The sequence below is a fragment of the Cavia porcellus genome, unplaced genomic scaffold (genome assembly GCF_034190915.1).
Source record: "Cavia porcellus strain 051 isolate PalLab524CR breed Dunkin Hartley unplaced genomic scaffold, mCavPor4.1 scaffold_9, whole genome shotgun sequence".
Taxonomy (NCBI): domain Eukaryota; kingdom Metazoa; phylum Chordata; class Mammalia; order Rodentia; family Caviidae; genus Cavia; species Cavia porcellus.
The window spans coordinates 1111975-1125932 of record NW_026947492.1 but is presented as its reverse complement, the minus strand read 5'-3'; the positions used below and the strand labels follow the sequence as shown (position 1 = coordinate 1125932).

At 41.6% G+C, this 13958-nt stretch overlaps 1 protein-coding gene across 4 annotated transcripts in view; it reads left to right on the top strand.

Annotated features, from left to right (window-relative positions):
* The window catches only part of Exph5 (exophilin 5), a 74949-nt gene that overhangs the window by 41106 nt on the left and 19885 nt on the right, over positions 1-13958 (top strand). For 2 of the 4 annotated variants that reach the window (XM_013143685.3, XM_063255714.1), the window contains exons 2-3: positions 7974-8134; positions 8962-9124. In XM_013143685.3, the coding sequence (XP_012999139.2) occupies positions 7974-8134; positions 8962-9124 (324 nt within the window). The other 2 variants (XM_063255715.1, XM_013143689.2) reach the window with 2 other exon arrangements.

Here is a 13958-nt window from a genome sequence, read left to right as displayed (position 1 = left end):
AAACATTAAGTTATGCTTAGCATCTGAAGCAATCTGGGTGCTATCTCCAAAAGGCTTGAGAGACTTCCCCTGCACCGCACTTCCAGGAGTTTTAGTTCCTACAGCTTCTTTTTTAAGCCCATTCCGCTCAGTCTTGCAGCTTTCCTTGGATGATCCACATCCCTGATTTTTCCAGACTTCTGGGGTCTCTCAGGGGGCTATACAAATTTGAAACTAACCAAGTATCTTAAACCACAAAACAGGAATTACAGTTTTTCATGTTCTTATCACCAAAATCTCTCAACACACTACCCTCTCAGGGGCACACTACTTGGATTCCTAGACCTGAAATCAGGGTGGAAGCTGCCTTAGCCTCAGCATTATCCATTCACCTAAAACTAGCACCATGTGGCTGCTGCCAAGGTCTGCTGCCAGCTGGAGCAGCAACCAGGCTTTCTTCTTTTTTAGCTGTAGGGGTTCAGTGCCTGGATTGCTGAGCTCTCGGAACCTGATTATGAGAAACAGCTTCTCTATGTTGCCACCATTCAAGAATCTTGTGTGGCTGTGACTATTTTGGAATCTCTTGTGGCCTCTGTCACTACTCTAGAACCTGGTGCTCTGAGGCTTTCTCCTCCAAGCAAAGTCTTTCACTTTTGCAGTTTTGAGGTTGCAAAGGATGGAGACCTGCTGCTTCCCAGATTCCCCCAGGCCATCTTTTTTATTTCTCTGTTCCTTTTCAGCCATCAAGGTCTCAGCTCTGTCTTTATAGTCCACAGCTTTCTGGCCAAACTCACAACATTTTGAGTCATTCTGCTGGGCTCTTTGCTCTTGATTCTCAGTATAAATCTGGCTAAAGCCCCCAACAATAGCCATGCCACCATCTCAGCATTCAGCCTTCTTGAAATTTCTTCTGCCAGGTTAATTAGCCCAACACCCTTAATCTTAGTCTCAGGCAGAGTCTCTGGACATGAGCAAAATGCAGACAAACTTTCTGCCAATCCATAACATATATCAAAAGAAGTCCAACAAGCAATTCAGTCCTTCTTCCTAGCAGAAACCTCTCAAGCCTGGGCTTTACCAGCAGTATTTCTGTCAGCCTTCTGGTATCCTGAGCTCTGACCAGAATCTCCCATGCAGAACAACCTAAGGTGTTCCAGCTGTATACATTCAGGAAACATCTCTGAACCTTTCCACAAGCCATTCCCAAAGGATGTTGACCCACACACTCAGGTAGGCACAGCAACAACCCCACTCCTCTGGTACCAAATTCTATCTGGTTACTTTTCTGTCACTGCTGAGACAAAATACCCAATGCCCAGTATGAAGAAAGGAAAGGTTTATTTCTTACAATTTTGGAGGTTTCAGTCCATACTTGGCTAGCTCCAGGGCAAAGTAGCATGACACAGGGGTAGCTGTTCATGGTGGCCACAAATAGCAAGAGTGAACAGGGCAAAGAAGAGGGAAAGACACGCCTTTTCCCCTTACACTGTATACCAGTTTCACCCCTGGGCAGGTGTAGACTTCACACCTCTAATCCCAGTGCCAGGCAATGAACCAATCAGGAGTGCTAGATCAGCCGAACCCACGATTGCATGACGCTTGGGGGCTATCTGAACACAAACCATAGCAAGGCCTTTATCAACTTTAGAAGGATTTGACGTAACAATGCTGACTTTTTTTTGTTTTAAGAGCTATCTTAAAGGTATTCTTATCTGGATCCATTTTTTATTATATACAACAAATCACCTCAAAATTTAAAGGCTTCAAACTTTTTATTAGCTTGTGATGTTGTGAGATAGCCATGTAGACTGAGTTCAACTGAGTGATCTGGCTAGAATTTGAACCCTGCTCATTGGGTCTAGTAGTCTGGGGCTGAGTGGTCTAAGATGGCTGCACTCACACATCTGACAGTGAAGACAGCTGTCTACTGTCTGTGTCTCTCTCTCTCTCTCTCTCTCTCTCTCTCTCTCTCTCTCTCTCTCTCTGTCCCGTCTCATGGATGCTAGCCCAGCATTCCTTATTCAGTGGCCTCAAAATTCCAAAAGAGAGAAGGCAGAAGCTGCAAAATTTCTAGAGGCCTGGGCTCAGGAGTCTCACAGTTTAACTTCCATCATTTTATGTTGGTCTAAACAAGCAGTTTCCAGAGATAGTGAGAGAGACCCTACCCCAGGATAGAGAAACCAAAGTCTCTTCACAAAGGAGTGTACTTTAGAGAGGAGAGGAGAATCAGAGACCTTCTTAGCAAGCAGTCTAGCACATTACCCAGCACTTATTTGAAAATGAGCCAAACAAAGCAAGAAAGCTAAACATTTGGCCAAGATCACTAGCTAGAACCTACCTTGGTCCTGTGCTCTGCTGGAATTTGAGTAACAGGGAGCAGAGAGATGGGGTAACAAAAAGGGGAGAATAAAGACATCACTGTCATTTACTGAGCATATTCTTAGTGATTAGGACATAATTGATTAGTTATGGAAATAAAGATAAGGACAAAGACTTGCTCAGAGTTAAGACAAACAAAGATGACTAGTAAAGGCACAGTTGGGAAGACAAAGTAGAGGGAGAGACAAGATTCCTAGCTCAAGAGTGGAAAAATAATTTAGGAAGAGAAAGCTAAGAGGAATAGTGTGTTAGGGAGGCGGTGGCTGGAACCCTCAGCAGCATGTGGCAGAGTTAAAAAAAAAAAGTCACATGAATGAGGAAAGAGCACACTTGGCACTGAGGGCTGGCCCAGCAAGAAAAGGCCTGACTTCATTTAGTCAAGTTGACCGGCCTAAGGGCAAAACAAGTCAGAATTGTAGACAACAGTTCCTTGTGACATGTTGAGGCAACCTGAACTAATTAGACAGACAAGTCGTGTACTAGTAATTTACCTATATGTGTGTCATTTATAATCCTGAGGATCTTCTCATTGGCTGAGGTGAGCAGTGCACTCTGATTGGCTGGCTGAGTAATAAACCAACCCAGAAGGGGAAGAACCTCATGCTGGCTGGTTACAAGCATAACTGAATCCTATTTAAAAACAGATGTTGACTCGGTAAGACTGAGGCCAGCCGGGCTATAAAATACTGTCCTTGAGTTTCATGTGTCACTGTGCCCTTTGCTTTTTGTGTTTAAAACTTTTCCTTACATGCTGATGTCAAAATTTATTTGATATTTAATGTTTTAAGTAAATGAAAAAGTCAAAACCACACCAATATTTATAATTATTGTGTTCTTTTAAGTACAAGAAGCTCGGGTGGCCATCATACATGTACAAACTGTATTTTATTACATACAAAAATGTAAGGTTGGGAAGGCAAGTCACAGATTCCCAGAGAGTTCGGATGTTTACGTGATTCATGGTTTCTCTACCTGGGTCATCCTTACTTCATAACCCAGAACTGTTTCCATTTTGCTTCTGTAGTAATAAGAACACAAGGCCATTGTAAGAACCCAGACTTCGAACTTCGTTGCCATTGACTGTGTATGTTCACATGCTATCCTGACAGCCATCTTCAGGATCTTCCTGCATATGTTTGTACTGAGTTTCCTCAAAATTTTGCCCTGTTCAGGTGTCCACATGTTTACTACTGTCTGAATTTCATTTCTTGTTACCTTCCAGAAACAAATATCACCATAAATATTTATGCAGAACAATTGCAACACAATTGATCCCTATCTTTGAATGACATTCGAAGTTTAATCTACATAAAAGTCAAAACTAGGTGAAATATTTAAAACTTATAAGAAAAATACTGTGAGGTACTATTTTACGTGGGTTATATTTCATTCTAATGCAAATTTCAGAAGTTAGCAAAACATGCATTCGCTAAAGTATAAAACTAAACAAACAATGGGAAAGTGTTCACGTCTTAGTAGATATCAAAGAAATGTAGTATAGTTTATTAAACAAAAAGACTTCTCAAAAATAAAAATAATTACTGGCAATTATAGGCACAGTACCAGTAAAGTATTGAATTAGGTAAATAAATATACTTGAAATAGTAACTAGCCTTCCAAGGATGCCTCATGGTAATCTTATGCATTACTAGTGTGAGTAATATTAGTACAACTCTTTTGAAAAGTATTTTTTGGTATTATGTATAAAAAGAAAAAAATGCTTTGGCCCTTTGTCTCAATCATTGTGTTTCTGCCTGAGACACAATAGAAATAAAAAAATATATGCATGATGTTCATCTCAGCAAAAATTTTAGGGGAAAATCTCAATCTTCCACACTAGGAGAATATAAAATAATTGTTGTAAAACATACTAACTAACATACTAAGATATTTGATGATTACTATAAAGTTGAGTAATGTTACAAGTATTTTGATAAAATGTTGTGTTTTAAGATTATATATGCATGATCTCCATTAATAGCGTCTTCTGCGTGTTCATGTACTTCAGAAATCCAGGTGTCTCCCTTGACACGTCTCCACGATCTCCAAAGTAACGCTATCATGGTGAATGCCTCAGAATAAACTTTACTCACTAAATTACTCCGACTTTCTACTGTCCTCCACCTTCTCCACTGCTATCCTGGTTCAAGTGAACACTGTCTTTCGTAGACCCTACAAGTAAGGGGTCTTGCAGTGGACTGTACTCTCCACTAAAGATGCCAGTCTGACATGGCACACGCTCGTCTTCAGGACAAACACCAAGCCACTTCACTGCCGCCTGGTGCTGCGGCTTGATCAGCTGCTTCTCTCTTCTTCCTTGTGGTTACTCCGCCTCGCCCTTGACACACTCTAAACACGCAGTTGTTGCTCTCAGCTGGTACCCCGTGCCCAGCAAGCTCTCCCAGGCCATCCTGTTCACTACCTGTTGCCTAGTTCATCTTTCATCCTGCCAGCCCTATCATCTTCTTAGGGAATCCCCACTGCTACCTCAGGCCAGGTCCAGCTGTTAGGAGCTTTCACAGCGCCTGTTTACGTTTTGTTTATTGCTTGTCCCCCCACCCCACCACACACACACATTCCCACTCAAGCTGCATTGAAATTCCATGAAGGCAGAGACTTAGCTTCCTCTTTATTTTTAACCCAGGATTCAAATGTGTGTTGAATGAATAAATCACACTTAGCATAAAAGCCCTTATTTGTGAGTGAATTCCATTCCAGGAGACTATTACTATGTCAGATTTGCTGGTAAGTCCAACAAAGGAAGTCTTATGCACCTTTGACACAAATATATAAGGTAAAGCATAAAACCAAACACACAAAAATACAACAAGTCCTTGACTGTACTGCTCCACCACACACAATTGCACTGTACAGTAAGCACACAGCAACACAACCGCAACAATGTTTACCACAGCGCAAGCTACTTCATGATTCGTTCTGTCTACAAATGTTCTGAATGCGAGATGCATTCCTATTTGTGAAAGTTTGCAACTCGAATGTTCCTAAGCCAGGGACTTACTGTGCTGGTTACCTAACATCTGTATTATGGTTGGATTCGTGTTGTTTTGCACATTAGCCTGGGGTAGTCTAGTATCTCCTCGCTTACTGTTGCTTCCCAGCGTCTGACCATAGGAGGCCTTACACCGATGGGTACTGAATAAATTGTATCATAAAAAATAGGCAGGAAAAATTGCAACAGAAAGGCAGAGGTGGTTATGTTAGGACTGTAAAAGACTTTTTCTCTATAAACAATACATAATAGTAAAATAACAGTGCAAATAATTCATAATTAGAAATAGTTCTTGTGCATGATATCGATGGATAAACATAACAAATAAGCTAAACAAAAGAAATGATTGTTTTACTCCAAAAGATCATGTATTTGCATTATTCTGTAGGGTGGCCAAATGGTTGCATCATTTTGCATAGCTGTAATAATAGATAAAATGCTGTATGTTGTTTTCCCTATTTCATGTTACATCGTGCATATGTTCTCTAGGATTCTGCTTTCTATCTGCATAACTATGGTTAGCAGCCAAGTGATTTTTTAAAATTTTGTGTGCTTAGGGAATACTTATTGCTTGTAAGATATGTTTCCTGGAACAGAATTCAAGGTCTACAAGCATTGACAGGGAAATACAGACTTCTGAGTTTACTGGTCACAAGATGACAAAGAAACAGATAATAATGGATGTGTGTGCCAGCACAGAATAAGTGCTTGATGTAGAGTTAGTGAACTGTGATTATTTTTAATAGAGACTCCACGTTTTATCAAGCCTGTGAGGAAAAAGAGCTACATTTGTAGAGAGTAATCCCAGGTCAGGTGGCTCAGCTATTTTCTGAAAAAAGATGGGTATCTTGAGAGGTGGGGGCATGGGGGGACTGACCTGGAGAGTTAATGATAAAGCGGTAAATAGAGGTCATGCACAAGTGTAGGACATTGTGAGTGAGGTGATACTGATTCGAACTTATTTGAAGCTCTATAAATGGCATAATTTATGAATTTATAAATAAAAAATCTAAGCGTCTTTCTCTGCCTTTAATCATAAAGTTACTTCAAAACAGTAGACATTTGAAAGTCATGTTTATCCTCTAGATTGCTCTGAATATTTTCCACTTTTCTTAGCTTTACCACCCTCCTGTTGGAATAAGCAAACTTCTCTATCTCCCAGACCTTATAATTCATCCTGGCTGTCTCCAGTCCTTCCCCCAGGACACCCTGGTACTTGTGAGAATTGCCTCTGCTCAGAAGTATCAGAGACTTAGAACTCCGACTCCCTTCATTTGCTCAGTCAGAAGCAAATACTGCAGGCGTCTCAGTGTTCTGTTAGTAGGGCCATGTGTCAGAGGGTGGCCTTGGTAAGGAGACGGCACCAGGGCAGATTCTGTAGGCAGAAGACGGCAGCTGCCTAATGCTTTTTGAATACATGTCTGGACAGGATGACCTCCGGCTTCCTTCTTGAATATTTTCATAGAAACAGCAGTATCATAGCCCAGGGCAGAAAGATGAGTTACAGCCATCTCAGTTCATTGCATTTAACCCCAGATAGGCCGTGTTGCAGACAGTTTGTTACCAACTTCCTTATAATACAAAGCCCCTAACAATTAGGCTTTGCAGCAGACCCTGGATAGAGGGTTATAGCTGCTAAATAAACCATCAGAGTTTTGCAAGCTTAATGTTTTCATCAGTACTATAAGAAAGCGCCCACTTACACCCCCACAGCCTGGCCTGGTTAATCCTGTGGATTAAACTTCCCTTTCTCCTCTTGTGCCTCCATCCAGGGTTGTGGACGAAGCACTTCTCAAACAGTGCCTGGTTTCTCCTGAAATTGAGCAAAATTATGTACTTTGAAAAAACAATAAATCACAACTGGTAATTTAATTAAAGACTTAAAGCAGCATTTTTTAAAAAGCAGTGTTTCATCTGAGAGAGGACTTACATTAGAAGGTGTAAAAAGAGGCGGGGGAGGCATGACAGGATTTCAGGCCTGGTTTTCTGGTCGTGCTTGTGCTCTGGGTGGCCTTTCCTGTGGATCTCAAACTTCATGTCCCCTGTGTGAGCTTTAGCACTGCAGTCATTCATAAGCTTTTGTGTCTTTATGTTTAAAGAATTCCATTAGCTAAGACCATTGCATTCAGTAACTTCTTTTCTGCATGTTAGCTTTTATTTGTGATCACTGGGTAATAAAACCTCCAAGTCTTATATTCACTGTTTAAGCCTGTCTACATGGGGCCCCAGTAAGCATTTATTGATGAACAGTGCTTAATAAACATTTAATGGATTAATGAGTGAGCAATCTGAAGTAGAATATTCTAGTCTCTACGGGTCATTAGAACATCTATCACTTTGTTGCATTATTAGATCAGGTTTAGCACATTGCCCAGCCTAGTGTGTTGCATTGACTTGATAATGATTTTAACTACTAGAAAAGAGCTTTAGGTTGTACTGTATACAGAATCCATCCAAAATATATACATAGTGGTCAAAGGAAAATTCTGACTGGTGCTGATTTCTTTATGCTTCTCTTCCATCAAGTAACGTTTAGCCCCTCATATAAGCTTGTACTAGATAGGAATGAATTTGAAGAGTGCATTGATATTTTGTTTTATTTCAGCAAACTTCAGAAGACCAAAAGGGATATCAGATGGCTTCAAGGAGTGACTGGTGAATGGTTTGAAGAAATTCAAAGAAAAAAGTTTTGCAATGAAACAGATGTTAGCAAAATGTTCAAACAACCACTTATGTACAGGCTAAGAGAGGAGATGGCAAAAAATGGTGAGAAAAACTGATTAGTTTTAAGTTTTTTTAAATTTGTGGACTAGCCTGGTAGACAGTGGCTAAGGGGGGGTCTCTGATTTAAACAATCCATAACAATTATAAGGCACAAAAACTTTATAATATGATAAAGAGTAAAATGAAATTTTATTGCAGTAATGCTTTTAAAATCAGACAAAATAAGATAACATTTAAGAATGTAAATATGGATGCCAGAAAAAAGGCCTGGTTTTAGATCTCTACTTGGTCTGTGTGCACATGAATCTGTGCACAGTATTGATTCTCTATAAACTTCAGTTTTCTAATATCTAAATAAAATATAATACCACATAGCATGGCTCTGAGAATTAAATAAAATGATGCATATGAAATATTAACCTGGAATTTAGTAACGTAAAACACTTCAATGACATTGTGATGACTAAGGAAGAAGCAGAGACCAGGGGTCCGGGAGGGGGACAGCAAGTCGGGGAGGGCTGTGATCCTCCTGGAGCTGCTGTAAACTCCAGAGATGAGTGCTAACCAAGCCTCCTGGGGACATTCCAACTGTGTGACTACCAACATATCACTTAACTTCACAATTGTTCTTCAATATGTAAATAAAGATGGCAAACCTGCTTTCCTCTGCTCAGCAGACCCATCAGGGCACAGGATTCTGTCTTACAAGGAGCTTTGACTCCCTTTCCTTCTCCGGGTCTTTGAGAGGATGTGTCTTCTGTTTCTGGACTGCATAGAGGGAGAGAGGGAAGCAAAAGCCAAGGTTCATTCTTTCAAGTATGCTTATCTAGAAAAACCTTAACAATGCAAAAATTTACAATTTTTTTTAGATCCCGTGGAATTACAAACATCAAGATCTAACAATGTAACTAATCCAAAAACCCCAGCATCTGTTCCTTCTCGGCTGAGCTTCAGATCATCATTTGCTAACCTATTTTCGTTCAGAAAATTTGGGCGGGAGACTGTCAAGCTCCAGTCGCTGGGACAGAAAGGGTGAGTTAAACTCGTATCATGGGACTGCTTCTTAGTTATCTGACAGCAGAGGCCAAGTGCCAGTTTTGTGTTTCTTCACAGAATGTTTCTTTATGCTTCATAGAATTTCAGTTCAGGTAGCAACAAGGACAGAGGGCTTAGCTGGCACAGCGCCGTAGTTCTTAGGAAACTCACTCGGCTCACCTGCACTCTCAAGTTCTAACCAGCTACAGATGTCCCTGGTGGTAGACTTGGTGCACAATGGGTTAAATGTTGAGAAATAGTTATTAACAGTTGTTGCATGACTCCAAGAGCAAGCCTACTGCCTGAGGGACATGTCCCTGGTCATAAAGGAGTTGCAGCAGGTGACCATTAATGTAAGAAAAATGGTAGGAAAAAATTCTGAAACACAGAAAAGGAGGCATGTCGGTTACCAGGAATATTGGTGCAGTCATTCCCATGTGGCCATCCAGAATTTAAATATAAGGCGGAGCAGAGAAAGCTTCTGGGACACCCGAGGCGTAGTACCCGTGCTGGTTTAGAACCACGTAAACAGTTTTCCTGAACTCAGAAGGCCATGGGGTCACTTCGTGGAAAAGAAGCACGCCTGTGCTGGTGAATGTCTGAGCTGACTGCTGAATATTTTCCTCCTGTCTTCCTGGTTGCAAAGCTTCCCACCCCTCAAGGTGTTGGCTTGGCACGTGATGTGTTCCGTGTGCAGTCAAGCCATGAATGTGTTGCAGTGCTAAATAAAAGGTGTTGGAGGTCACTGTTGCTGGAAAACAAGAGGCGGCACCCAGCTGCAGCGCGTGTCATGAGGCGCTCAGGCTTGGAGGAGGACTGCCTTCCTCGGGTGGGTGGAAGGAGCTTTACTGTCAGCTGTAACTGGGGCTCTGTGAAGTCGTGAGGAGCAGAGCGAAGTGTAGGTTTACCTGTCTGTCAGGAAACACTCTTCAACTAGGTGAGTGGCCTTTCTTTGTAAAAATGTTTGCGATATTAGTAATTCTGTCACTTTGGGAGTTTGAGGAGTATTTCCTACATAGAAAATATTTTTTTAAGAGAAAAGAAATATTCCTAGAACTTATAATGTAATTTGTATTTAAAGTGCTTTTTCTTTAAGGCAGAGTTTAATATGGCTGCCTAATCTAGTATTAATAAACTGGGAAAAGCTAAGGAACCTTGTTAACTGTAGAGGCAAGTTATTTCCAAAGTCCTATCACACAGTGTATTCTGGATGTAGGTAAGACTATCATAAAAATTTAAAACTTGCAAAATTCTGTTTAGCAAATATTCTCCAATATCAAAATGACTCAGTTCTCTTGTAAAGAGACAAACTGAAACATAAAACACAGCATAGAAAGGGAAACTGATTTCATCAGGTATTTCATTAAGTAAATTTCCTAAGTATCCCGCAGTTTTCAGGGTTTGTTGCCTTTAAAAACATTTTACTTCCAAAATATAAATTAGGAATATTTAAGATTTATCTCAACATTACTATTACTGTTGGCAAGTGCTTATTAATTCTGCAGATGTAGAATACAATGAAAAAGGCACCAGTGTTTGCTCCTAAGAGTTTTCAGAAGATAAAATGCAAAAACATACATTCAAATTTTTAAATTTGAAAATGACCTAAATATTTGGATATAAATCCTAAGTGGAGGGGGCAAATTTTTAAGGGGGATATACCACGGCAGCTAATATAAATTATATATCGCACACCCTGAGGGCCTCTTTAACCTCAGGTAGGGTTTCAGTTTCTTTGACAGTTTTGACCTTCCAAAATACAAAATCAACCTTGGAAATACCTTCTGCTTCAGGAGCAAAGTGAAGTGGGGTTGTTCCCTGTGAGCCTATGGGAGGGCCTGAGTGGGCAGGAAAGCACAGTCGTCCTGGGCCAGCGCCTGCCGGGCTTCTGAGAGCCTCCTGAAGCTATCGAGGTGTCACAGTCTCGCGGCATAACTCCGCAGAGCAGTTTAGAGGGTTTTTATTTCACTTTCCAAAACTGGATTCAAAGAAAAGGTAATAAACTCAGAGAACAAGAATTATCACTTAATGTGAAAGACAGCCTTGTGTTCGGACCGAGTGGATAAACCCTCCCTGAGAGCCAGGAAAGCACAGTGTGCCCGCAGCCCATCCGCAGTTCAGCTACCCACGCTCAGCCCAGCATTGTGATAATCCTGGTAGGGTAGAACTAGACGCCCTGAAAGAGACAGATTGAGAAAGACCACATTCACATAACTTTTATTGCAGTATATTGTTCTAATTGTTCTCCTCGATTTATTGTTGATGTTAATTTCTTACTGTGCCTAATTTATAAATCAAACTATCATAGGTGTGTGTGTGTGTGTGTGTGTGTGTGTGTGTGTGTGTGTGTAGAGAAAGCATAATATATAAGGTTTTGTTACTCCCTGTGGTTTCGGGCATCCCCGGGGAGTGAGCTTGGACTGTGTGCTCTTCCCCCAGCTCCCAGGATGAGGAAGAATGATGGTTATGGTATCTTGAAACTTCAGTTTCCTACTTTCAATGGATGGAAAGCCGTGAGAATACTGTGATTTTGTGAGCGGATAAAAGCAAACATGGTTTCTTCCTCCTCCCAACCTTATGCTCTAACAAAGTCATCCCATTTGGGTCTAATGCTATTGGTGAATGATTAGCCAGACCCAAACTCCAAGAAGAAAGAAAAATATTTTCCATTTTCCGCATTGCTAGCCAAAACCAAAACCAAACACAAAAAACCCTCAAGAAAGGTCTACAGATGTGGCCTCTAGCTTTCCTCCATCCCCGACACTTCCCTGTAGGTGACGTTTCCTTGCATCATGTTGTGGGTTTCTGGAGGATATAACATACATGCCCAGCTTCACCACAGAATTCCAGTTAAACTGTGTCTCACACACTCCCTCCCTGTAGTTCAGAAAGTCTCGGTAGCGTAGGGCATGAGAGTATAGGCACAGGCTTCCTTGCTTGGTCCAAGCCCTAGTTGTGCCAGGGTGAATCCTGCCCACTCCGAGAAGGGACGTGCTCTGCCCTTCTCTGCCCATGTTGCAACATGCTCCACTGGGGAGCCTCTCCCTCAAGGGAGACAGTCACCCAGAGGTCCTCACCTTCTCCAAGCTGTGCAACCAATGCCACCAGTTGGCTATGGTGATTTTATAGTTATTAGGCCTTTTAGAGATGTGACTCTCTCTCCTTACTTTTCCCTTGTGATAATCCCCGGCCTGGACCAAGGGAGCTAATTCATAAGGCCCACGAGTAACAGCTACAATTAAACTTAAAGTCCTGTGTCCCTCCAGGATTATCACAATGCTTACATATGGTGTCTCTCACTATATAGCTGTGACTAGAGTGACAGCTCCCATCTCGGGGTAGGAGTATGCACATACCCTGCCCTGTTTCTTTAAAATGACTTCTTCCCATCAGATGCAAAGAGCAAAGCACTTTGATGATCCACGTAGCTGCTCTTCAGGCATGCCCCAATTTGCCTGATCTATAGGGCGTAAACCTCTTAAGCCATCCAGCTGCAGCCTGCCTCACGTAAGCAGAAAGGTCAGATACCATTTTGGAAGCTAAAAAGCAGGTCATATATTTTTCCTGAATATTCTCTCTCTCTCTCTCTCTCTCTCTCTCTCTCTCTCTCTCTCTCTCTCTCTCTCTCTCTCTCTCTGCCACTCTCTCTCTGTCTCTCTCTCCCCTCTTTTAAACAGAGAAGTACATAATCAGATTTTCATCTTAGAAAGATCACAAGTTGGTTTCAATCAGGGGCAATTTTGTGCTCTAAAGGATATTCAGCAATGTTTGAAATGTTTTTGATTTTCACAAATGAAGTAGGGGTGGAGGCCAGGGAGGTTAACATCCTGCAGTGTGCAGAACATTCCCCTACAAAAAGAAAGAGACAGAAACAGTGCCACGACTGAGCAATGCTGTCCATCTGCAGGGTAAGGAGATCCGAAGGAGCAAACTTTAAGTCAGAGAGACCAGGTAAGAGGCTGAATCACAGGAACTTGGCATCTGATGTGGTAGGTGAGGAAGAAAGGGATTGGAGATGAACGTTCTTCCACCCTTTTCTTGGGAAAGTAGGTGAATGATCGTGAATGTAAAGGGAAGAACAGATGTGCTGAGAATAATTTAATTCATTTAAACAACAAAACTGCATAAGGATACACAAGAAGCACAAGTATAAAACAGATAGCCGTGCCTTCATAGGCTTTAGTCTTCCTGAACAACAAAAAGGGAATACAGACACATGAAGAACTGTGCTGCAGTGCAGATCTGCGTGCCATGGGAACTCAGGGTGCCCATGGATCCTAGACTAAGCCTGGTAAGCCTCCCGGAGAAAATGACGTTTATAGTGATTCTTCTAGCATGAGATACTTATCCAGGCAAAGAGCTGAAAAGAAAGCATTTCAGGCAAAGAAACAATCTATACAGATGTCTATCAAACCCCCTCTGGCAGAAGAGACGTAGGAAAGTGAGATTTGAGGCTGGAAAGTATGCGGGGATGAGATCATGTAGGGGTTTAAGAAGGCACAAAAGAATTTCAGTGCTCACCCAGGAGCACGCAGGAGGCTGTAGGAAAGCGGCGCGCTTCAGATGGTGCCGATCATGCTGGCTAAAGCTTAGAATGGATTAGATTGGCACAAAAGTGAAAGACAGTGAAGGGACGATTGCAGTTAGAAAGACAAGGGAGGATAAATGTCTTGGACAGCGTAAAGATAGAGAGAGATGGAGGTGAGGAAGGATTTGAGAGGGTTTCTGAGTTTAAAGGAAGGAATGGATGGAAGAAAGGTATGAGTCCATTTCAGACTCGTAAGATCTAAATCGTTTGTGGTCATCCGCATGGAACTCTTTGGTGGAAAAG